This window comes from Bidens hawaiensis, unplaced genomic scaffold, assembly GCF_021521415.1.
Source record: "Bidens hawaiensis isolate Kalapana, Puna unplaced genomic scaffold, B.hawaiensis_p1.1 tig00012594_1, whole genome shotgun sequence".
Taxonomy (NCBI): Eukaryota; Viridiplantae; Streptophyta; class Magnoliopsida; order Asterales; family Asteraceae; genus Bidens; species Bidens hawaiensis.
The window spans coordinates 525,603-550,909 of NW_027492034.1; the positions used below are offsets into that span (position 1 = coordinate 525,603).

The 25,307-nt window shown below is 36.7% G+C and overlaps 3 protein-coding genes across 3 annotated transcripts; 1 reads left to right on the forward strand and 2 right to left on the reverse strand.

Moving 5' to 3' along the window:
• Positions 1-8,105: 8,105 nt before the first annotated feature.
• Positions 8,106-14,040, forward strand: LOC143541416 (serine/threonine-protein kinase VIK-like). The gene is made up of 11 exons (XM_077034251.1): positions 8,106-8,397; positions 11,960-12,034; positions 12,176-12,292; positions 12,444-12,538; positions 12,641-12,761; positions 12,857-12,936; positions 13,024-13,083; positions 13,168-13,289; positions 13,395-13,480; positions 13,570-13,685; positions 13,778-14,040. Exons 1-11 carry the CDS (start codon positions 8,113-8,115, stop codon positions 13,902-13,904), a joined length of 1,284 nt encoding a protein of 427 aa, XP_076890366.1. The 5' UTR covers positions 8,106-8,112; the 3' UTR covers positions 13,905-14,040.
• Positions 14,041-14,251: 211 nt separating this feature from the next.
• LOC143541417 (transmembrane emp24 domain-containing protein p24delta9-like) lies at positions 14,252-16,470 on the reverse strand. Its single transcript, XM_077034252.1, has 4 exons — positions 16,267-16,470; positions 15,873-16,082; positions 15,700-15,776; positions 14,252-14,452 (listed from the first exon to the last, which is right to left on the reverse strand). Exons 1-4 carry the CDS (start codon positions 16,468-16,470, stop codon positions 14,308-14,310), a joined length of 636 nt encoding a protein of 211 aa, XP_076890367.1. The 3' UTR covers positions 14,252-14,307.
• Positions 16,471-20,491: 4,021 nt separating this feature from the next.
• On the reverse strand, positions 20,492-24,818 carry LOC143541418 (phosphate transporter PHO1 homolog 10-like). The gene is given in 12 exon segments (XM_077034253.1): positions 20,492-20,757; positions 20,837-20,973; positions 21,065-21,343; positions 21,915-22,106; positions 22,196-22,307; positions 22,386-22,640; positions 22,740-22,860; positions 22,948-23,077; positions 23,194-23,265; positions 23,349-23,683; positions 23,925-24,123; positions 24,125-24,818. Coding segments are annotated over 12 exon segments (2,325 nt in total). The 5' UTR covers positions 24,503-24,818; the 3' UTR covers positions 20,492-20,642.
• Between the last annotated feature and the right edge of the window lie 489 nt (positions 24,819-25,307).

The window sequence follows — 25,307 nt, forward strand, 5'->3', positions numbered from 1 at the left end:
AAAGATGCCAAGCAGACACCTTAGCCTCTTGCTTGGCTTCCGCAAGAGCATCACGTACTTTTACGTAATCATAGCGAAGCTCTTGGGAGGCAGCAAAGAAGGCCGACCCAGCAAACAGATGATCGTTTAGCAAGTCATCGCGAGCGCGGTCCTCCTGGAACCTCCTTTCAGATGGAGGCACAGCATGAGCCCAGAATTCCGCACACACACCCATGGACTGAAATGTGCTGTCTTCAGTAATATTCCATCTCGGGCGGTAAATGTGATCGGTTTCCTGCAAAAACAAAGTAATTATCTAACTCATCAAAACATTAAGATGGAAGTCCGCCAGCGGAGCAAAAAAGAACCTATACCTGCGGGGATGAAGCAGAAAAGTCAGCGCCAGCCCCACGAGAAGGCTCTGCCGCGAAGCCTCGTGGCGCTGCAGGACTGGCGCGACCGCGGTCGGAGTCTTCAACTTCAAACTCCTCATCCTCCTCGGAAACAGGCCTTTTCTCCTGCGACCTAGAGCCAAAATCGGTCTCGCGAGGAGGGCTGTGCGCAGGAGGAGGTGAGGGAGGTCTCGACGCCGCCAGGTCGGCGCGCAAAACGGCCTCCTGCTCCTTAGTAATCCCGATGAGGGGAGATTCATCGCTTGTAGGAGCAGGAGCAGAGCCAACGGCGCTGGCACCGGCGCCAGGAGTGCCGCCAGCAGCTTGTACGCCAGCTACGGCTTCTATGAAAAAATCAACAAAAAGAAATGGTTCATGACTTGATCTAAAAGAAAGTCAGAAAATAAGAGCGCAATACGTACCTTGGCGCAACTCCGTTCGCGAAGCAAACATCGCCATGAAGTCCATTCTACCCTTCTTTGAGGGTAAAACAGGGGACTTCGACGCGACCTCCGGCGCAGCCTCGGCATCTTGTTGCGCTGTCGCCGGCTCTACAAAGATTTGAGTGAGCAAAGAATCATTAGTAATTCTATCAGAATCGCGCTCATAGAGACATAAAGGATAAGCAAAGTATACCTGTCGAATGCGCAACACCGCTTCCCTTTTCCGCCGCGCGAAGGGAGGAGGTAGTGGCACCATACCTCAGGTGGACAGGAGGTCTGCCCACTTTTTGAGGCAGGGAAGACAAGGAAACCTTGGTGGTAAACTCCTGGGTTTTCCCAAATCCCCCAGCCTGAGTAGGAGGATCCTGAACAACAGGGGCAACATCTTTCTTCTGTTTCTTACTGGCCCCCGCGCCAGTTTTCCCCTTAGCTTTACGCTTTAGTTGGGGCGCCTCCTCCTCCTCCTCCTCTTCCGCGAGCTCCAGCTCGTAGTTTTCGAGCGCATCTACAATACACGCAACAGAAGTGTTAGCAAAATTTGGTATTATAAAGGAAAATGCATAAGTACAAAGGCTCACCAGGCGCATCGCTGTCGAAGACAAATCCCAGATCAACAGGGATGAACATGTCATCGAAGCGATCGGGGAAACCAACCTCCCTAGCGCCGAGCGCGACGGAGCCACCCTCCATATGCTCATCATATGCGGCGTGGATATACTCCTTGGTGACTGCACAAAACAAGTCAAATAATATCAGCAAAAAGAATTATATTCGCGCAGAAGTAAAGCAATGAGATAAACTTACACAAGCCGTCGACTTGGATAACGGGCTCAGTCGCGCTGTCCGCCCACCTCCTGCTCATACCAACCCCCACCAGCGCCTCCTCACAAATGTTCTTGGCGGGGGATGGTTCAGCGGTCAACTTATTAACCCAGGCGCCAGTTGGGTTCTTGAGGACACCCACATCCGCAGGCGCAGAAGAAATCGCGCGCATGGTCATGCGGATGGGGATCACACCAGCCCTTATATAGAAAAACCTCTCAGACCAGTCATGAAGGCTCTTGAATGAAACAGTGGAGCACTTCACCTTCTGACTGCGAGGAATAAATGAGAACCAAGAATCTTGGATCTTGGGCTTGTAAAAAAACTGAAAGCGCCGAGGGGTGGGCTCCTCGCGCTAGGATTTGCACATGAACTCAAAGTGAGTCATGCGCACAAGTCCAAACGGATGGACTTGGGATATATGAATCCCATAAAACTTAAGCAGTGCACCCACAAACCTTGTCATCGGGAGACGAAGGTTGCAGTGGGTGAAAAAATGGCTATAAAGGGATATATAGCCGGTAGGCGGGTCCGCCGCCGTTTGCCCGGCCTCAGGCAACATGCAGCCAAACACAGGGAGAAAACCCTGAGAGGCGATAAGGCTGTCAAGATCAGCCTGCCTCAGTTTGCAGGGGATTTCATTCCACCTCTTCACGGCCTTGGTCCTCCCTACCTCCTCCGATGAGCCCTCAGCAGCCTTCTTCCCCTTGCCGGTCTTCTTCAATGTAGACATTACTAACGATTTTCTACGGCAATGGATGGGGGAGATTGTGTTGTCTGAGCTATCAGACATACAACTGTGACAACGAACAAAGGATGATCTGAAGAACAGAGACCTGGAAGCAGAACAAAGGTAATCAGAAGACAAGGAAACAAAGAAAAGAGCTCTGAATAATAAACAAGAAGATGAAGGATAAAAAACTCAAAGGGCTGGCTTTTATAGGCCCAGGAGAGAGAAGAATTGGTGCTGATCAGACTTCACGCGCCCCCACTCGCAGGTGTAAGCCAACGGGAGCGCGACACGTGTACATGACACTGTGTGAGGGGACACGAAAAGAAACTCTACAGCTGTTGCCAGAATTCACGCGCCACCACTCGCAGGAACGAACCAACGCGAGCGCGACACGTGTCCCTGACAGCATGTGAGGGGACACGAAAGGCAACTGTAGCACCTCGAGCACACGAAAGGTCTGACACGTCTCCATCACTGGCCCACGTCAGCAACTACCAACCACGTACAGGGACGATTCGCTTGCAACCAAAAGGATAGAATTTCGCGCAACGATGAATAATAAGAAGAAAAAGACAAACACCTACTAAAAGAGCAAACTGTTAAGTCTAATATCTATCTTGCCTCGCTCGCGCGAGACAAGACACACATTAGACTGGGGGGGCTTGAAGAGGTATGTACCCGCCTCAACACCGAGCAAGGCGGGTCAACCCACAAGATATAGACAAGAAGCTTGAAATCAAGACATTATGAAGGCACAAAGCCAAAACATACGCGCATGGCGCATACAACATATGCTCATGCATCACATGCTCAGGCATCATATGCCCAGGCACCACACATGCTCAGGCATCATATGCCCAGGCACCACAGATGCCCAGGCATCACATATGCTCACGCATATCACATATGCGCGTGGCGCATCAGCGCGCGGCGCATATCACATGCTCGTGCATATCACATCTGCGCATGAAACATCTGCGCGTGAGAATAAAGAGAAGACCTCGCGCATCCTCAGGATTGGCGCATATCACACATGCACATAATCAACCTCGTCCTTATCCAAATCAGGATTAGGGCAACCTTGATTGTGCACGTCAGACAACCTTCCAGAAGGTATCTTTTTAAGGAATAAGAATATGCTGATGTTGACAGCTGCCAATGAAAGGTGGACAACTCAGCAAAACCTATGTGCTACCACGTGATTATAACCAATGAGAAAGCACCAGGTGTCCCAGAGGACACGTGGCGCAGAGCAATTGGAGGAGGCCAACAAGGCTGAGCCCAATCAGTGGAAACCCTAGCACTATAGATACAGCATCAACTCCACAAGGAGAGACATTCAATCATATTCAATTACATTCAATTACAGAGAGTTACAGTCAGTAACACACACAATCACATCCAATCACATCCGATTACAGGGTAGTCAGCTATTAAGCAATACTCTTCATATTTCCTTACTCAGATATTATTATCTTCTCCCACAAATACTTATTCTCACACCGGAGGGTTACCCCAAAGAGGACCCCTCTGTCCATTTCTGAGGGGTAAGTTTACGGTGCTGTTCATTTTGTAGGTGGAAGAACCCAGATCCAAGAGAAACCATCGGTGAAATAGCATAATCACACCCGAGGAAAGTAGATCGTCTACCAGTGAGTCGATCCACGCTTCTTCAGGTCATATTATTAGTTTTTTACAATATTAACGGATGGTTTAATGCTAATGGGTCAAAGTTTGGTAATTTAAACGGGTTACGGGTTATAATCTTGTAAAATAATTTGAATATGGTATCCTCTTTAACAGGTTACTGGTTAAAAACTTATATGGATTATTACCTGTTAACAGTTACGGGCTACGGGTTTTAATCTGATAATGTTAATGGATGGTTTCCAGTTAACGGATTAATGCAACTTCAAACTATGTTCTTAGTATCTTACTAACCTTTAACTAGACCATTTTACCCTTGTGACAGCAAATGACCAAAAAATTTGTATTTTGCTATGATCTACAAATATTGAACTTGAAATGGATTCTTCATTAGCTCTAACATAACCCATTCAATGGTCATTGCAGAACTATTCGAGCCTGCTGCAAACATTTCACGTGCATAGGTTTTCAACATCATCACATAAATATTATCAAGTCCTTGTGGTTTGTTGTTAATTATTTTTAAGTATTTTAAGTTCTTACAATATTACTCAGTTCATTTTATAAGCATCCTGCCTTTCTATAAGTCCAACCATATTGCAAAGTGCAAATTGCACACTACATTACTATGTAGTTTAATAGAAACATCGGTTTCTTTTAACGAGTCAAAATTAGTTTAGATTAACAATTCAACTATTTCAAAGAATACCAAAAAGAAATCACAATGAACTTATTATATACATAAATTGCATCATGTTGGAGCTACATATGTCAACATTAATATGCTAAGAACTAGCCGATTAAAATTGAATCCTACGTTTAGTGGTATGGTCAAGTTCTAGATGTTTTTATTTATTTTTATCTCATTTTGAGTATTAATTCAAGTGTTTTCTCTTGTATGATGCAACTACTATCTTAAAAAAGACTGTTAAAGCAGCAAATTATGCCTTAAAATTTCATCCATAGGATTCGTCATATGTTGTCAATTGTTTGTTATATTCTTGGAGGGGACTCTGCAAGTTTTCTTGTTATTTCAATTTCATTCGAGTTCGATGCATCCATATTTAACTTCATGACTGAAAATTTAATTTTGATTTTAAACAATGTTATTGGTTCTAGGAAAAAGAAAAAACTTATAGAAAGTGTACAATTTGACTTAGGGAAAATTCCCAAAATTTTCCCGTTAAGAGTGAGAGATTCCATTTTTGTCCTCATAAATAAAAGTTGCCAGAAATGTTCCCAATAAGCACGTCTTTAACGACGTGTTAGGCCTCGACGCGTCTTTCACGACCTGTTAGCCTCCAATGCGTGTCTTTCATGACCAGTTAGCCTCTAGCGTGTCTTTCACGACATGTTTGGCTTATTAATTGTTATTTTTAATATTATATTATTATAATTAATTTTACTTATATTTGGTTTTTTAATAACTTGTAATGTATAAAGTTTTATAAAGTTTCAAATATACTATTGAGACGTGCTTATTTTTATCTACATGTTGACATAAACTTTACTTAAAACAAGCATGGTCAAATTTTATTAAACATTTCGATATCAATTTGACAGTCGATTTTGAGTAAAATTTATGACAACATGTAGAAAAAATAAACACGTCCCAACAATATATTCGAAATTATATATAAATTTATATATTACAAGTTATAAAAGAAAAACCAAATATGGATAAAATTAATTATAATAATGTAATATTAAAAAACAATTAATAGGCCAAACATGTCGTGAAATACGCGTTAGAGGCTAACAGGTCGTGATAGACGTCCGTTGGAGGCTAACAGGTCGTTAAAGACGCGTTTGGTGGCCAAGCAAGCCGTGAAAGACACGTTGAGGCCTAACACGTCGTCAAAGACGTGTTTGTAGGGGGACATTTTTGAAAATTTTTATTTCTGAGGACAAAAATTAAATCTCTCCCCATTAATGGGGCCTTTTAAGAATTTTCTCTTTAACTTATGAGTTGTTTTTCAACTTCAAATAGGATGTGAACTCTTCAATTTTGATCATAGCTATAATAAATTTGTTGTCATACATAAAATGCATATCAAGTTTGTATATGATAGGTAATTGGCTTGACTCCAAAGGTCAAACTATATGTTATTTAAACATAACGTTAAAAAAATTAATTCTAAATTTTATTTAAAAAATAAAAAGTTGTAAATTCATAATACATAACGTTAAAAAAATTAATTCTAAATTTTATTTAAAAAATAAAAAGCTGTAAATTCAACGTGACAAATATAACAAACGATAAAATTAAATTACAATATAGTTCACAACTTATATTGTTCAATTGGTGGATCATTTTCCAACCATATTTGATTAAGGTCCAATCCACAAGTAGAAGCAAATCAAGGCCCAATAGTAAAATAGAAGCAAATCAAGGCCCAGTCCATAAATAATAAACCCAAAAAGAAGAGACAAAAAACACAAATTACGCCGTTGCTTGGGATCGAACCCGAGTCAAACCCGCATGACAGGCGGGAATACTTATCACTATACTACAAAGTTGTTTTTAGCTTTCAACACAAATTAGATATATGATTAATTTCAGTGTATACGACAGATGCACAATTAATCAAAGCTCATTTATAGTCTCTTTCAAGAATCTTGTCCTGATCACACCTAAGCAAGTTTAGAGTTCTTGACACATTTAGTATTTTGTTTTTTTTTTTAATTTTATTTTTAAGGTGTTAATCGTAATATCACCTTTAAACAACAATATCTATCATAATTTTATTAATTTTAGACTAGGGATCTCTCTAGTTAATAAGGTATCATAATTTTATTAACTTTAGACAAGGATTTTAGATTTTATGAAAATAATATTCAAGAACGTGATGTTACTTCTTTATCAAGTGTCATACTTTGACAAAGCATTGTTACTTGTGATTATCAGTTGTTGATTATACAATTTAATTGTTCTTATCATTGTTGCTTAAAACATTGACAAATTAAGAGTTTACGAATCCTCTCTCCTCTGTCACTACACGTCTTCTTTTCTCATAAACAACCGCTATCCTTTCATCTCATAGAACCCTTTACCATGCTCCAAGAACTACCAACTGAGACAAATTTTTATTATAGGAAACCACATCTCGGGTGTGTTTGGGATTGTTTATTTTAATCTCCTTATAACTTATAAACTTTTTTCTAAAAAAGTTAATAAGTTGAAAAAGTTAATAACTTTTTCTAAAAAGTATTTTGGGTCATGCAAAATTCTCATTCAGGTTTTACTGGATGATATATTTAGTTTCATATTAAAAAGAGGGTAGTTTGAAAACATTGACACAATCCATCTAGATATTTAGTTTTTTATTTAATGGTTTAGAAAAGAAAAGATAAGAATTTTTTTTTTGTTTCATTTTTGAGTTTTTTTGTTAAAAGAAAATAAATAGAATGGAAAGAAAAATTATGAATTTTTTCCTCCAAAACTTTCTTGTCAAATATGGTCGGATTATAAAAGAAAAGTTTATATATTACTAATTTACCCATATTTTTATTCTTATTTAACTAAAAAATAAGGACATAATTGCAAAGTTACAATTTTTTTTTCTATCTCTTCCTTCCTATCTAACTCAAAAATATAATTAACACTTTCTTTTCTTTTAACTAGATAATGTCTTTTAAGTATATAATTTCTTTTCCTTTCTTCCCTTATTCAATCTTATCATTTCTTTTACTTATATTTTAAACCTGAGAATGCAGAGTGAAACTCATTTCCTCTCTGCGACAGTCACCATATTGATTTTTTAACCGTTGGATAATTTGACTTACGTAACACCTGAATGACTGTAAAAATTATTATTATTATTATTATATATATTTCTGATTACACTAAAATAAAATGTAAAAGCGTTTCTTGTCCGGTGGGTTGAAAAGTAATCTATCTAAGGTGACGGTTGAAAAGTAAACAAACACACATGTTCTCACTCCACCAGAAAGAAAGAAAGAAACAAGATATTATTATTATTATTATTATTATTATTATTATTATTTCATTCACATTCACCATCGACCGACGACCTAGATACAACAACAGTTTCCCAAAATTCAACCCTATTTCAATTTCAAACAGTTCGAGTGGATGAGTGCAAGTGAAGGAAGCTCCGGCCACTCGGCAGACGCACCGGCCAAGCGGAAAGAGAAGGCCAAAGTCAGCCGGACGTCCTTGATACTATGGCACACTCACCAGAACGACGCTGCGGCCGTCAAGAAGCTGCTGGAGGAGGATCGCTCGCTCGTCAACGCTAGGGATTACGATAACCGTACGCCGCTTCATGTTGCCTCGCTTCACGGATGGATCGATGTTGCCAAGTGTTTGATTGACTACGGCGCCGATGTCAACGCTCAGGATCGATGGAAGAACACGGTAACCGATTACATATTCATACTGTTTGTTAGTTAATTTGTTAAATTGAGTTAGTGAGTTATTGGAATCAGCAATATATTAGCGTTAATTTAACCTAATTGTTGATTAGTTATTCATTTCAAGTGAATTAGTGAACTGTTGGAATTAACAGTGTGTTAGGGTTAAGTTAACCTAATATTTTATTATAGTGATGATATAAGATAGATCTCGTTGTGTGATTATACTGACACGATGAAATTGATGATGCTCTGTTTATGAACTGTCACATTAATATGCATAGCTGCATAAACTTACTTACATATTTATTGAGAGGAGAATGGCAACTAATGGCGTAATTGATGGCTTATCAGAACTGTAGCTCTTATAGGTAGGGGTGTGCACGGTTCCGTTTGGGTTGGTTTTGGGCTAAAACCAAACCAAAAACTGAAACTTTGGTTTTTAAGTTTTTGAAAACCGTTTAGTTTCAGATTTTCGGTTTTTTAAGTTTGGGTTCGATCTCTTTTGGTTTTGCCATTTGAGCTTGCAAATTTTAGGCCGGTTAATGAATTTGGGCTTAAATCGTTTTGTTAAATAATAACTAGTTGATTATTATACACTAGGTTAGAACCCATGTGACACACGGGCTGATTAAAAGAAAAATTAACAAACTTTTCAATTTACAAACGTTATAATATAGATAAGAAGATACATAATGAGATCATAATATAAACAAAATTTTATAAGTTTTTAATTGGCAATATTTGTTAGAATTAGTATCTAATGAATTTGATATTGTACCTAAACGGTTTTAGGATACCACTCGTTTAGATTATCAATTGCAACAGCAAGTTGACAATCCATAGGACCATAATCAGCTTCAAGAACACAAAAATAAATAAATTCAAATCAAAATGAAAATCTACAATGATCAAAAGAAAAATGTATATTTCTAACAAGCCAAACTTATAATGGGCATACCTTTTGAATAACTTTTCTATGATTTAATACATACATGGCATGCTCGTTAAACCCGTTCACCATAAAAAATGTACGGTATATTAAGGATAAGGACATAATATTAACACAACAGAATAAAAGAGAAATGAATACTGCGACCAGTTTTTACCTTGAAGAGTCAGCAATACAGGTAGCGTAAGGTAGAGCATTTGATCACACAATTAACAAAATATAATTAAAACATGCTAGGAAACAAATTTGATCTCAAGGAAGAATAAAAGTAAAAATTAGGCAACAAATCTAATAACTTCAGGCCAAAACGGGTCACTTTATACAACAAATCAGACCAAAACAGTTCAACAGGTAAAATTTAACCAACAAAAATATCTTTTCATTGATACTTGTGTATTATCTGGTTAAAACTATAGTATCTCAACAACAATCATTTTAACTGGAAAATCTTCAATTTGTGGATCAAGTTTAATTAATCATTATTACAGGTATGGAGCAACTTTTACTAACCAATCCATTATTGTTGATATATTAACTATAATGAGAAATAAAGTACAAACTTACTGTGACTTTGGTTTGTTTGGTTGTTTATTTGTTCCAACGATGATATCAGCTTATCTTCAGAAACCTGGACTTATCAACAAATTAATACTTCTTCAAGATTAGAATTAGAAATTGTTAGTTGAGATCCTCTGCCAACAGTTAATTTTAATTTCTTACCTCATAATTGTCATTCCAACTCTACTGTGCACCTTGAGTGTATTAAATGATTAAATCCCATGTATCTATAACCAAAGTTCAGCAAGTATGTTGTATACAAAAAGTTATGTTTACCCCGCAGCCAATACACAAAAAATCTAGTAGAAATAGTGACATGTACTTTCACCAATCTGCAAATTTAATCATAAAATAAACTGTTAAGCAAACAAGAGAAAATACAAATATAAAGTGCCTCCAGAAACATGAGCAATAAAACAGAAGGAAAAAAACATACAATCTGCCAGACTTTAATAAATATCCAAACATAAACCTGCTATAAATTTTACATTAACTTTGCCAAAGATTAACAACATAATACATAAAATCGGGTGCCATTAAGCAAATGCTTAACACATAATCAGGTACCACTATAAATATGAATAAATGCTTAACACATATCATGTGCCATTAAGCAAACAAATATGGGTAAGAAAAACAAAACATTCTACTATATAAACAACAACGCTTTCACCTTATCAGTTGAGGAGTGTTTGGTTAGAAATGAACATGCACCAGAAATTGTTCCATTGTTAAGCCCTGCAAGCTTGTCAAAAATCTAGAATCAAATAGCGAGGTAGAATATTGTAAAAAAAATGCAGTATTTTTTATATGAACAAATGATAAAAACCAACAAACTGAAAACAAATTTTGAGCATCTTTCTTTAGAATTAAAAATTCCATGTAACCAAATAGCAACACCTGTTGAAAACGATACCCATACAATCCAAAATTGCGCTCCTGTGAAAAGAAAATATGTGAGAGAATTGAAGAAGGGGATGTGAAATTCAAAAATACAATATTGTAAATCGTATTAGGGTTGAAAAAGATTGAAAACTTAAAAAATAGATTAATAAGAAAAGAATCGAATTGAATCGAACCGAACGAATAAAGAGATAGCAAAATACCTGTTGAAATAGAATCAAGAACCAAACCTGGATGCTCAATATCTTCAAATCCAAGAAAACGATGAACCACGAAAAGATTGAAGGATTTCAAATCAGAGAAGAACGACACTGAGATCTTGATAGGAATTAGGGTTAGATCTGGGAAGGAAGAATTTTTACCAAATAAGAAAACGGGTTATAATAGTTTAATTTGGATCCTGCCGGTTTATTGAAGAACCCATATTGCTAATTGAGTAGGTAAAGTGCCAGGTGGACTTATAGAACGATTTGGAATGCCATGTGTCATTTTAAAGCAATTTGGTGAGTTATAAAACGGGAGGATGCTAAAGATCCTATTCTTTTATTAGATAGAAAGATTTGGGCTAAGACATTTGAGTTACATATTTGCTAAATTCATATAAATTACTTAAAATAGAAAATAAAAAATGAGAATCTATAAATCCGGTTTTCGTTCGGTTTTCTCGGATTTTATTACATGCAAAACCAAAGTCCAAAACCAAACCGTACATTCAGTTTTTACCAAAACATAAACCAAACCGTTGTCTTTTCCAGCTTTGGATTGACTTTTTCGGTTTCATGCACACCCCTACTTATAGCCATTGAATTTAGGGAATTGTGTTGTAGCTTCTTTAAAATGACTACCATGACATGCTTTAATTGAAATTAATCTCAAGCACATCCTCTTTGGGTTAATGTAATCCGAGACTTGTTTCTCATGAATTAGCTTGGTATTTGTTGGTTTCTATTGCTGCTGAAATCCTGTCGGTGCTTCGTTGTTTTCTGATTGATTGCTGGACTATTGTATGACTGGATGTTTGAGAAAGAAAGATGCAGCTTACAGATTGATACTTATTTATTACATCTTAGTGAAATTACAGTTATCTTCTAATTCTGTTAACTTACCTTAATGCTCTTTTGTCAAGTTAATAGTTCATTAATGCTCATGACAGCCCCTAGCTGACGCAGAAGGAGCAAAAAAACATGCAATGGTAGACCTATTGAAGATGTACGATGGCGTGTCATTTGTAAGTTTAATATTCAGTCTCTTGTGTTTATATACATCCTTTAAGATTTGATTTGTGATGTAATTGTTTGAAGCATGTAGCGTATCACATTTTATTCACATGCTTTTATTGGCTTTAAAATATGTAACCTTTTTGGTGCAGGGTCAAGATGGAAGCCATTCTGAACCAAAGCCTGTGTTACCTCCTCTTTCAAATAAGTGTGACTGGGAAATTGACCCTGTTGAGCTGGACTTCACAAATTCACACATTGTAGGCAAGGTCTGGTTTTGTTTGCTGAAACATTATTTATATGTTGTTCTAGAACAACCATATTAAATTAACCATGATTAAGTTATTGCACTATGTTTTTATCTGTAAAGTTGGTATCAAGGATAATAAATTGATAATTAGTTAACTATCCTCTGTTTAGGGTTCCTTTGGTGAGATTGTAAGAGCATATTGGCGTGGAACACCTGTAGCTGTGAAACGCATACTTCCAAGTCTCTCAGATGACAGATTCGTGATGTGAGTAACATTATTATTATATAATTACCTAATTTAGGTCCACAATATATAGCTCATTTATTATGTTATTAAACTTGGGATTTGGTGACTCTGCCTTATCAGTCAGGACTTTAGGCATGAGGTCAATTTACTAGTCAAGCTTCGCCACCCTAATATAGTCCAGTTTCTAGGCGCTGTTACTGAAAAGAAACCATTAATGCTGATTACCGAGTTTTTACGAGGGGTAATTATAAGATTGCAGTATTGCACAACCTTTAGTTATAACGTAAACAAGAAAGTGCTTATTCTAAATTTCATTACAAATGACTTTTCATGCAGGGTGATCTTCATCAGTACCTGAAGGAGAAGGGCGCTCTTAATCCAACAACAGCAGTAAACTTTGCTTTAGACATTGCCAGGTAATATGCCATTTTCATTTATATTTTGATATTAGTTTTGAAATATATATTTAAGTATATTGAGTTTCTTAACTTCCGATTTGCCAGAGGCATGGCATATATGCACACCGAACCAAATGTCATAATCCATAGAGACTTAAAACCTAGGTCTGTAATTTTCCACATTTTGTCATTTATGTGTGTGTGTGTGTGTGTGTATGTTTTTTCAATATATATATTTTAAATTTTCAGGAATGTTCTTTTGGTCAACTCGAATGCTGATCATCTTAAAGTTGGTGACTTTGGACTAAGCAAACTAATTAGGGTTCAGCATTCTCATGATGTCTACAAAATGACTGGCGAAACTGGGAGCTGTATGCATATAACCTAAAAAACTTCTATAGTTTATAAAGTTAGCCACGCCATACCCTTTTAATATATATATATTTCTTTGATTTTTTCATGACATAAAACCAAAGACCGATATATGGCTCCTGAAGTCTTCAAGCACCGTAAGTATGATAAGAAAGTCGACGTGTTCTCTTTCGCAATGATTTTATTCCAGGTAATTAGTTTTTGTTATATTATAATTAAAGTTATGGTAAAATCGGTATAAAGAAAATAAAATTATAACCATTTGTTTATTTGTTTCAGATGATTGAAGGGGACCCACCGCTATCAAATTATGAACCGTATGAAGCGGCAAAGTGTGCAGCCGAAGGGCTCCGACCTGTTTTCAAATCAAAAAGTTACAGTTCTGACCTCAGAGAGTATGTTCATTTTAATTAAACCCCATTTCAGTTTCATTAATTGCATCATATGAAATTATGAATTAACCTTATTTATATTATATTAATTACAGGTTGACTGAGCATTGTTGGGATGCAGATATGAACAAGAGACCTTCATTCTTGGAGATTTTAAAGAGGCTTGAAAAAATTAAGGAAAAGATGGCAACCGATCACCATTGGCACATTTTTGCGTCTTGATATATCATCAAGAACAAACATGATTCTCTTTGCAAAGGTACCATGTTGTGAGTATATTTATAATTTCATAATATTCGTTTGCGTGCAACTCAAACGAGCTTTCACTTCACTTTGATGATGCTCTATTGTTGTAAATTATTATTCTCAACTTCGTTTTTTCTAGAAAACTATGTTCGATTAAAATAGGCGGCATGCATTAGTTAAAAGATTTGAGTCTTTTCATGATAGATTAAAATCAAGTCTATTTTGGCAAATTGATATGTAATGCAAAGATGCAGAAATAAGTTTGTCGTCTGGGTTGAACTTTGAACATTAACTATTGTTCAAGTTTAAAACGTGAGACAATGTTAGTAATTGTATGAATGGTGGTGGGTTTAACAACTTGGTAAGATGTTTCATTAAATCAAAGGATCTTCTTCTTTTCAAAAAACGACTTCAAGTGCCATATTTGCAAACCCGCCACCGACAAACAAAGAAACAAGGAAGCCAAACTTGACCAACCCATTATGGAGTTTGTTGTCATGTTTTGCTTTATCATCTGCTGGTTCCTGCAACATTTCGCATAATCGTTATCACTTAGAGATCATTTGTCTAGAGGTGAAAATTATAGATTGTGTTATGTATATATTTAGTCAAAACATGTAAAATAACAGAGAGCTTAAAAAGAAATTGTATAGGGCTAAAGTTATATTTTCACAGCCTAAAACACAACGTAAATATAATTGATATTCAGTATTGAATCATCTTTAACCTGTTTTATAAACGAGCTGCGTTGGCATGTTTAGGCTGTTTAATTAATCAGTTCGACCTGCCAACCCGTTTGATTAAACAGGCCGTCCCGTCAACCTGATTACGACTAGTTTAACCAATTTATTACAACGTTAGACTCTAACCAGCTGACAACCCACTTGACTCACTTAAGACAAATTGGTTAAACAAGTTAGGATTACATGATTTTCTACAACCTAAATCATTCTTCTATTAATAAAGAAAATATGGCTTTTAGAATAACATGTGCCAATGTAGTTTAGAGTTTGGACCCTCCAAATCAAGGTCATCCATATCTTATGTGGAGAAGATTTGTGAGAATGATGGAAAAAGCAAGTATTGTGAAGGTTGAGGTGGAGGTTATTCTTTCTCATGGATGGTGAAGAATGGTGGTTGGTGAGCCCTTCATATTGGTGATTTGGAAATTATGAGGTTGTTTGTGGGAAGAATAGATCTATTATTGTTGTAGATAAAAAGCGTTTGCGAAAAGAACGAATGGAAAGTTGATGTGGCATGCTTACTAGGTTGTTTGTGGAGAAAATTGCCCTATATTGATAGAAAAAATATATAGTAGTCTTTACTGTCCCTATCCTCGGAACAAAAAATAGCCATGACCTGGGTTTTGTTTTAAAGTCTCATAATTTAGGGTTGAGCAATAACAGAACCGAACCGAAATTTGCCAAATACCAAAGAAACCGAATCGAAATTAGTCAAATTAACAGAAACGGTTGTTGGTTAGTTTTTGTACCCTCGGTTAACCGAATAGAACCAAACCATTCATATTTTCGTATCTTTATAGATTTGCACCTCCATTTCATGTTTTATACTATCATTTCATGTATTTTTAAGTAAAAATTTTGGCCCATATTTGAATTTGGTTATTAACCAAAAATAACTTATCCTAACCGAAAACCTAAAAATTAACCGAATAAACTGAACCGATTAGCTAGAAACCAATTGGTTATATTGGTTGAGGCTGATAACCGAACCGTATCATGTTTATCATTTTCGTTTTGTATTGATCAACCTTTGTCGAAGATAAATCATCTCCTCCTGAATCCAGTTAACCGTGCCTTCCATTTTATTCAACTCTAATTCCATAGCCTGCAAACATTACCACAGCTATGTAAGAAACATCCCTCCAGTTTCTTGTATTACTAGAAAAGATGGTTTTTTTTTCCTTTTACAATGGATGCTTACATCTACCGAACTTTTCTTGACGACTTTAGGCCAAGCTTGAACTGCCACAGCAGACCTCCAATTGAAATCTACACTGGTGTTAACCGCGGGCTCGTGTGGGATGGTGGCAAAGCAAGCATTATGTTTCCCATCTAAAGCAACTTCAAACCCGAATTGTCCTGATTCCACACCTCTCGCGTCATATAACCGTCTTTCTGTTTCATGGAAAACCTGTATTAATTTGCAAATAAAAACTATTTTAGTACCTTCAACTTGGTTGTTGGCTGGGTGCAACATACACTCATAGCTTATTCACAAAGTTCCATATTATTCCTATGTTGAGGCGCGTTCAATACATAACTAATTATAAGTAGATTATGTGTTACATTAAGAAAAAGGTCTCAAAAGAATGTACCCCAACATAGATTTTGTGATGTTCAGGCAAAGGTTGTCCTTCATTCGGATTAACTACCCAGTACTCACCAACTATCATAGATTTGATTATGAGGTCTTCGGTTATGCATTTGCTGACACCTGATTCAACGTTGAAACTGATCGATTTGGCAATGGTGGATAAGTATGGTAGGATTACAATAAAAAAAGCGAGCCCAACCTCCATTTTCGAGCAAGGCCGAGGGATGGAGATGTATTAGAATGTGGATTCTAGAGGATCATGGACTATAGATGGAGGAATTGGAGTCAATGGCTTTTCTTTATCATCCTTAGTGTGTGTATGCATCTTTTAAGGATTTAAAATGGTCATTCATTCTTAATGTGTGTAATGTTTTTGAAAATGATATTGTGCTACCAAACACCCTCCATATTCAAATTGTTGAAATCTTCATTCTATTTGAAGATGATTTGACCGGACTCCATGAGGACTAGGGGTGACAATTTCAGACATGATTCGAAAGATGTCATGGAAATAATAAAGTTCTAAGTTGTCATGTCTAACCTGTTTAATAAATGGGTTCTGTGTTAACCTGCTTAATTAAAATGATGAAGTTTGAATTGACCTGTTTAACCCGTTTAATGAAGCATGTCGATCCGCTAACTCCTTTTATCTCCTGGCACACTACACTTTCATCAAGACATGATATTTTAAGTATTTTAAATCTACTGTTATTTATTTTATAAATTTTCAGTGCTACCTTTCAATTTTGTAACCTAATAAATCATATCCACATAGTTTGTTAACAGCTAATATATGTTATCAATATATCATACTATTGGGTTTACAAGATTGTCATATTTTTCATGGAGTACAAGTGCATAAATCTTTAATGAAGAGAAATATAGTAACTAAAAATTCTTAGTTAAAATTGAATTCTAATAATCCAAGCTATTTATTGTTGGTTAATATTAATCCCTACTGACAACATGACCACTAGTAATCTTAACTTTCAACTTTGTTACCGATCACAATCCCAGCCTAACTGATTGTTAACTTTGTTAGTTAGGTCGGCATAAAATGACAAAAATATCCACTTACATCAAATAAAAAAACAAAAATTAGAACACCAATTATCATGGACCCCACAATTATCGTATTTGCGTTAACAGTTGGAATATTGGTTTTAAATAATCCCAACTATGGCCTATTGGTAAATATCAGTCCCAACTTTACACTTGCCTGCTGAACGTCTCAACTATTGATGTATTTGTTTTTAACGGGCCGCGACTAACGGATGTTAACTCCGTTAGTGATTTGCTGACGTGGACCTTCTTCTCCAGCCGCATCACGCCGGAAACCTGCAACTCGCATCCATTCTCCCTAATATCGTTACACCATCTCTCTCTATCTTTCCCCTCATTCGAAACCTAACCGACGTGCCGCCGTTGTTGTCTCCGGCGAAGTCCACCCTCGTCAATCGTGCACCATTCGAGGTAATTGACACATCATTCGACTCGTTTTTATCCTCTTAACAAAAGCCCTATGCTTATTTTGTAAATCGTGTAACATTGATTTCAAATTTTTGAAAATAAAATCGGGTTTGGTATATAGGAATTGGCCATGAAAGAAGATGAAATCTACTTCATTTTCTAATTTCCGATGTCTTTTGAAGAGGGAGGGAGACGGTGTGATGATATTAGGGAGAATGGAGGCAAGTTTCCGGCTGGAGAAGAAGGTCCACGTCAGCAAATCACTAACGGAGTTAACATCCGTTAGTCGCGGCCCGTTAAAAACAAATACATCAATAGTTGGGACGGTCAGCAGGCTAGTGTAAAGTTGGGACTGATATTTACCAATAGGTCATAGTTGGGATTATTTAAAACCAATATTCTTAACAGTTCTAGAAAAAAAAAAGTAAAACAAAATTACATTAATGGGTCACCTCCATTAAACCAACCCCTCCATCTTCTTCAACATATTTCCGGCGAACTACTTGGTCTTCGCGAGATTCCGACGAAGAAAAGAAAACGCCTTTCAACAGGTGAAGACCCGCTATTTTACCCGACAACAGCAACCACTCCAATTGCGTGGACCCATCAAATCACATCTGAAATTCTTGGTCGCGGGTTTTTAAGACGTGGCTATTATCACTATATTCGTTGGCAAAAACGAAACAGTTTGTGACATATCATGTGGGGTCCATGATAATTAATGTTTAAATATTTGTTGCGCTTTTTATCTTAAGTGAAAGGGTATATTTGTAATTTACACCTATGATAAAGTTAAAGATCCGTTAGACTGGGATTGTTAGAGCATCTCTAATAGGAGATTTTTGAAGATTTATGGAGCCAAGTTGGAGATTCTTCACACAATCACCATTGGCATGCATAGATTCTTGAAGATTGATTCTTGTACCAGAATCTTTCAAAAACATGTTTGTGTAGAAAAAATGTGAAATGGTGGGCCATGTGGTAATGTTTTTGGGTTTTCTTATTGGTATTGGAAATGTTTTTAGAGATTTTGAAAAATAGGTGTTTTCTGGTGTGGTTGTTAACATGACATGTTTTTAGATGTTTTTGGGGTTCCTTATTGGTGATGGTCTTAATGGTAACAAAGTTGAAAGTTGAGATTAAAACTGGTCATGTTGTTAGTTGGGATTAATATAACCAATACTAGATAGTTTGGATTATTAAAATCCAATCTTCCAATTCTTAGATGTCCTTGCATCAAATTCACCAATTCTTTTGGGCCTGTTTGGTATGAGGTAATGGAATGGACAAGGGAATGAACTAGACATGGGAATCGAACGAATGAGGTAACGAAATGGATCATTATCATTCCATTATCTTGTTTGATTAACATGTGAGAATAGAATGAATCATTACTTTATGTTGTTTGGCATACAAGAAAGCCGAAGGAATAAAATAAAATTGGTGGTGACTTGTGGTGGTGGGGGTAGTGGTGATTATGGCTGGTGGCGACGGTTGGTGGTGGTGGTGGTATGTGGCGGGGGGTGGCGATGATCGGAGGAGGAGCCGACGGTTGGCGGTGGCGGTGGTGGATGGTGGCGTCGGCAGTGGCAACGATGAAGGCGGTCCATGGCGGCGAAGGTGGTGGTGGTCGGTGGCGGCAATTAGAGGTGGTGGTTGGTGGTGGAGGTTAGCGGTGGAGGTGGCGGTGGTGGTCGGTGGAGAGGGCAGTGGTCGGAGGCAGCGGTTAGCGGTGGCGGTGGGTGGCGGCAATGGTCGGAGGTGACAGTTGGCGATGGTGTCGGCGACGGCAACGGCGGTGGTCGGAGGAGGCATTTAGCGGTGGTTGTGGCAACAGTGGTGGTGGATGGTGTCGGTTAATGGCCAGATCAATTAAACACCGAAGAATATTTTTAGCACAACTCACCAATTTTATTGATTAAAAAAATAATTCAAAACTTATCAATTCTCCAATAACCCTTATATGAATTCTTTGAGGTTATATAGATGCTTGATTACAATTAGAGTAAAATACAACTCCTATTTATCTATTAAATAAAATTCCATCTTTATCTAATAAATAAAATAGATAATTATCTCTAATTATAATTAATTAATTAATGAGATCGATCCATTAGTTCGAACTGGCCCCACCTTCCCGACCCATAACTCGGTTTGGGAATTAACTCCAACATCGGTGGCGGCAGTGGTGGTCGGTGGTGGCATCGGTGGTTGGTTGTGTGGTGGTTGAGGGTAATGGTGGGAGTGTTGTGGAGGTGATGCAGGGTAAAAGAAAAGATGGAATGAAAAAATATGAAGGGTGATGGATGGAATGAATTTGAAGTGTTTTAAAGAAAATGCAATGGACTATGTAATAAATCATTCCATTCCATGATCCACCCAAACATTTTTTTTTCATTTGTTCGCAATAAACACCGTCTTATCTTCCTAAGTAACAAAGTAACAAATGCTACCTTTGTGTTTCATCTTAACCTTATCTTTACGTTACATACTTTCCTTTTCAACAACTAAATTTTATATTCTTGATGGATTGAATTGACCGTCTATTTTACACCTTCACCATAAAATCCTTATTTTATATATTTCTTTTGAACAACTTAATTTCATTTTTCAATTTCACAAAAAGTTGAATTTTTTTATATAATAATTAATTTATTTTTTTCAACTTCGGGTTGGGACACCCCTAATTGGTCACCTATACCTTATGTGTGCAAAAACGCAGACATTTACTGCCAAAATTAGCGCCACTATACCTTACAAAGATTAAAATTTTCCTTAGAAATTTGTGAAGAAACGAAATCTCTATCTTCGCATTTACACGTTATTAACAAGACCTCTACAAAATTTTAAAATTTCAACTCAGATTATGCTCGTATCATATATCATGTTGAAAAATGCCAATATACTTCATTTATCCTTCTTTTCGTCTTCGCCATCATCCTCTTCATAGTAACTGAAGGGAAGCGGCACCGATTTAAATGCTCTATATCTCCCAACGTTGTTCAAATGCTCATTCTCCAACCTGCTCGCACACGTACAGTAACCTCGTTAAACCATTAACTAACCAACTAACCCGTTGGTCTTAAAGAAAGACTACATACCTGAAAAACATCCATACTCCACGCCGAAAAATTTCGAGGGAGGAAAACAATGTTGATATGGCAGTTCCTTTCAGGAAGCGTATGTTAAATTTCAACACTAATTGTAGCCAACAAAGTCTTAGTATAACATCCATAACCTGCAAAAACAATACAAGCAGATACACAATAAAAAGGATTTTAAACAACAACAACAACAATAATAATAGGTAGGTGATAAGATCAATGTACCATAACCACAAAGTAGACATATTTGCGCGATACTGCGAGCTTGTTTCTAAGGAACATGTTGTTTGATTTCCTTTGCAAAAGTCCCCAGTCTACAACTATATCCCAATATGTATTGAACACAATTGCAGCAATTGAAGATATAAAGGCCAAAATCTTCCAACTTTTCTCCATCTTCAATTCAAACACAGTTCTAACCACTACTGCAACTATTGTCAAGAAGTATCTTGATCCATTGTACAAGTGTGCCCAGTCTTTTTCTTCAAACAGTCGCCGGACACACTACAAGTACCATATCACTTGTTAACTTTTTTTTTTACGTTTTCCTGTGTAACAATATTGTACACATATGCGGATCTACATACATGAATTTACACACAGTATGGTGTCACTTGTCGATATTCTGGTTTTTAACCACCAACTCATTTCAACCCACCTATAACCTGTTTTGGACCGAACCAAATTGGCACTTCTCTAAAACAAGCCATTTTGACCCTACTCATTTTACTCAGAAACCGTTCTAACCTGAACCAACTTGGCACTTTCTAAAACAACCTGTGTCGTTTTGACGAGCTTATTTTACTCAACACCAGTTCTGACCTTAACCAAATTGACACTTTCTTAGATGACCCGTTTTGAACCCAACACATTTTACTCATAACCTATTTCTGACCCGAACTCATTTTGATCTGTCACCCGACCCTCCCAGTTTGCCAGGTTTACTACAAGTATTTATGTCCTCAAATGCCATATTATTATTATTATTACAACTACTTTATTAGTTGCTTAGTATAGCAAAATTCAACCAAGAGACGTATAGTCATTGACCAATGAGAAAAGGGTATGAAGGAACCTGGAGGAAACGAATCCAATATGGTATAACCGCTATAATGATGTAGAAGACATTGTAGAGATCCAAATCATGGCACTTCTCTTCCTTCTGATACCATCTCATACCATAGTAGCACATGTAAAACTCTAAACACCGAAAGGCTTGAACCTGACTTGTGAGCTGATCCGCCAAGAAAAAATCAGCAAATGAAACCTGAAAAAGAAAAGAAAAAACAAAAAGCATAAACATGTATATAACTTTGTATTGTTAATATAATCTATTTATTATTAGAAATTGAATACCTTGTAGAGAGGAGCACAGATGCAATGAAATAGATGTCGGATAAGAAATGCCCGGCTGGATTTATACAAGATGTTAAAAGGACATAAAAAGATGGCAAGAAAAACCTGCAATGAAATTAATTAAACAAGTTTAGATAAATGGTTTTCTTGAAAAAGATAAAGCGTAAGGGTTCATATCTTACAATGAGTAAAACCCGCTGGAACTAATTCCGTATGCTTGGAATAAACAGAATTAACAGAATCCACTTTCAAGTGTATGTGTACCAGAAACGTGCCAAGTGTCAGTAGTACTGCAAGACCTGTGCTGAAGAGGAAAACATCTTGGGAGCTTAATTCGGTTCCTTGCTTGACACCAAATATGAAGGGGTAGTTGATTCTGCAGTGCTTCCAGAAGTGTATATTTGCAGCATACAAAAGCATATGTAGGATGATATAGGCATATAAACTGCAAGTTAATCAAAAAGTTCAGTAAAACATAAACTGCCCATGGGTTATCATACTATCATTTGTATTTATTTTATTATTTTAATTGAAGTTGCATCACCTGTAAAGAGGGAAAACATTTTCCAAATACATGGCATGCTCCCTTTTAGTCATTACTTTCCTTGCTTGTATAAGTAATATGATAGCAATCAGGAGTGCAATTGAGCAACCAGAAAAGAATCCTGAAAATCGAAATGAAATAACGTTATATAAATATATATTGTTATATGCAAATATCATGATATATGTGACGGTGGTTGCTTATGTACCTGAAAAGAATGCTACCCTGTGTTTTTCTCTCTTTCGTTTTGGCCTCAAAATTTTCATACCTTCTCTATGGTTGGAGTTTGCAAAGTATTTGACAAAAGTATCCTCCACCCGATCAAGGAGAACATTAACCTAAAACGTAATAATATCACCCATTACCTGACAAGAAGTAAGAACTACTATATAAACTAACTTGTCCCATATATTTTCTATAACCATTAGGCTGAAAATAAGCATTTGATGCAAACCTCATCAGAGCTCCCAATATAAGAATCATCCACAGTTTTCATATATGACCTTGCAGCCCTTCTTTTAGCAGACTGCAGATACAGAACAAAATTTTTAAAACATAATACAGGTTCTATCCATTCATGACTATAATAGGTTTTAGTAGCTTCCTAACCTTTTCATATTTTTTCAATATTTTTGAAAATGCAAGGAGATTTACATAACTGTAATGCTTCAATTGATGAAGCTTGCGGTAGAACTCAATAAAAGCGACCTTCAGCTGTCCTTCAGCTTTCTTTAGCTCCTCTTTCTTAAATTTCAAATCCTTGTCTTTTGAATCATTAAGAACACTTCTGATGGTTGACATTGGGCTTTCACGAGTATTTTTAATCCTCACACGGTCAAGGACGTCTGAAGGATCCGGTTCATAGTTTTCAGAATTCACCCCGTTACTGGAGGAATTATCATAGATAGGCTCAGCATCAAATTTAGGATCCATGTGTCCGTTCTCTGCAATACAATACTCAAGTTCTAGCTTTGGAAAGATGATACTAACATGGGATTATATAACTCAAATGGAATCTCACCACTGTGATAAGAAGGGAAATCTATCAGCTCATTTGAACTAAGCATCTCAATCTGGACATCCTCTCCCATGTGCCCTCCTCCTCCTGCCAAATATGAACTCAAGATAAGATACCAAAACAAGGATTCAATAAAGTATGATTACAATAAAAATCATTGGGTATACTCAATTGCTTCTCTAATGTATCTTCTCTAATAGGAGAATCAGATATTGAGGATTCAGTGGAACTACTATCCAAGGAGACCTTTCTCTTAATGTGGCATTTATTTATATCTGGTTGTTTGACTTTGATCCGCAACGCGATTAAAGCATTCATTTGCTTATTTAATGAAGCTGCTTCCTCAATTGCTTCTTCCACCTTGTCCCCTATAAAAGGTATTAACCTTGTTAAGCTCCTCATCAAGCTTCTCAAAAAACATTATCTCACTCTCTTCTCCTTCTTTAGGAGATGGCAAAAAATTAGTGTTGTAAACTTCTCTATCATCTCCATTGTGTACAGTTTTAACTGCTATTACTTGTTCCTCAACATCATCTTTAGTCTCTTCAGAGTTAGATTTTACATCTAGACCGCTAAACGGTTTGTATAAGGATAACTTTTGTGAAACTTTCGTTGGTGTTGGAGGCTCGTCACTTTGTCTGAATTGTTGGACTTTATGTAATATTCTTTTCAGCTTGTTATAGTCCATGTAGGCTTCGGTCCATTCAGGCACCTTCTGCTGCTTAAATTCCTTTCCAAACTTCATGATTGAGTATAGACTCACTCACCTGAAATTTTTTTTCCCTATTAGAAACAAAAGCCTTCCAATCAGTTGACATGATAATAAATGAAGTTTGACCAATTTGTGCAAACCAAAGTGTTAAGGTAACAATTTCAAGAGAACCATAGATCAGTGTGAACAATCTTAATTAGCAAGCAGATCAGACAACAATATGCATGAAGATACACATTAACAATTTCAGCTATGGCTGTCTTAATTTCTATCAGAGTCAACTGAAGTGCAGATAGTAATGCCGCCATTCCTAATACTAAAAACAAATCAAATTTGAGCTTGTATCTAGGGGGGTGTACACGAGGCTCAAGCTCGTTCGTGCTCTTTTTCTAAAGCTCAAGCTCAGCTATTTATTATTTATTAAATAATTTTTATACGTTGTTAATTATTTTTTTTATATATTTTGAGAAAAATCATTAAACGAGCCAAAGCTTTGCAGTGTGTGAAAGTAATGCATAGAAGTCCAAAATAGGTCAAACTTAGCATACACAAGGCTCGTTAAGGCTGCTAAACGAGCTTCCCATACGAGGCTTGAGCTCGGGCTCGATAACTAAACGGACCTTTAGTAGAGGCTCGGGCTCAGCTCGTTTCGAGGTCTTTATCGATCCAAGCTCAAGTAAGGCTCAACTCTTTTGCACCCCTAGCTGTCAGCTTCACTGTCAACTCAAAGTCTAATCACATATATCTTAATTGCTATCAGAACTAACTGAAGTACAGATGCTTATGCCTCTGTTCCAAACACTAAAAACAAATCAATTTTGAGTTTGTATCCAAACAA

Bases quoted from the DNA above. Each gene is read 5' to 3' on its own strand.
- LOC143541416 (XM_077034251.1), top strand. From the start codon at position 8,113: ATGAGTGCAAGTGAAGGAAGCTCCGGCCACTCGGCAGACGCACCGGCC. The intron at 12,293-12,443 runs GTCTGGTTTTGT...TCCTCTGTTTAG, and splicing joins ATTCACACATTGTAGGCAAG to GGTTCCTTTGGTGAGATTGT. The intron at 13,084-13,167 runs GTCTGTAATTTT...TTAAATTTTCAG, and splicing joins CATAGAGACTTAAAACCTAG to GAATGTTCTTTTGGTCAACT.
- LOC143541417 (XM_077034252.1), bottom strand. From the start codon at position 16,470: ATGGAGGTTGGGCTCGCTTTTTTTATTGTAATCCTACCATACTTATCC. The intron at 16,083-16,266 runs GTACATTCTTTT...AAATTAATACAG, and splicing joins ATCACAAAATCTATGTTGGG to GTTTTCCATGAAACAGAAAG. The intron at 15,777-15,872 runs GTAAGCATCCAT...TAATGTTTGCAG, and splicing joins TCAAGAAAAGTTCGGTAGAT to GCTATGGAATTAGAGTTGAA.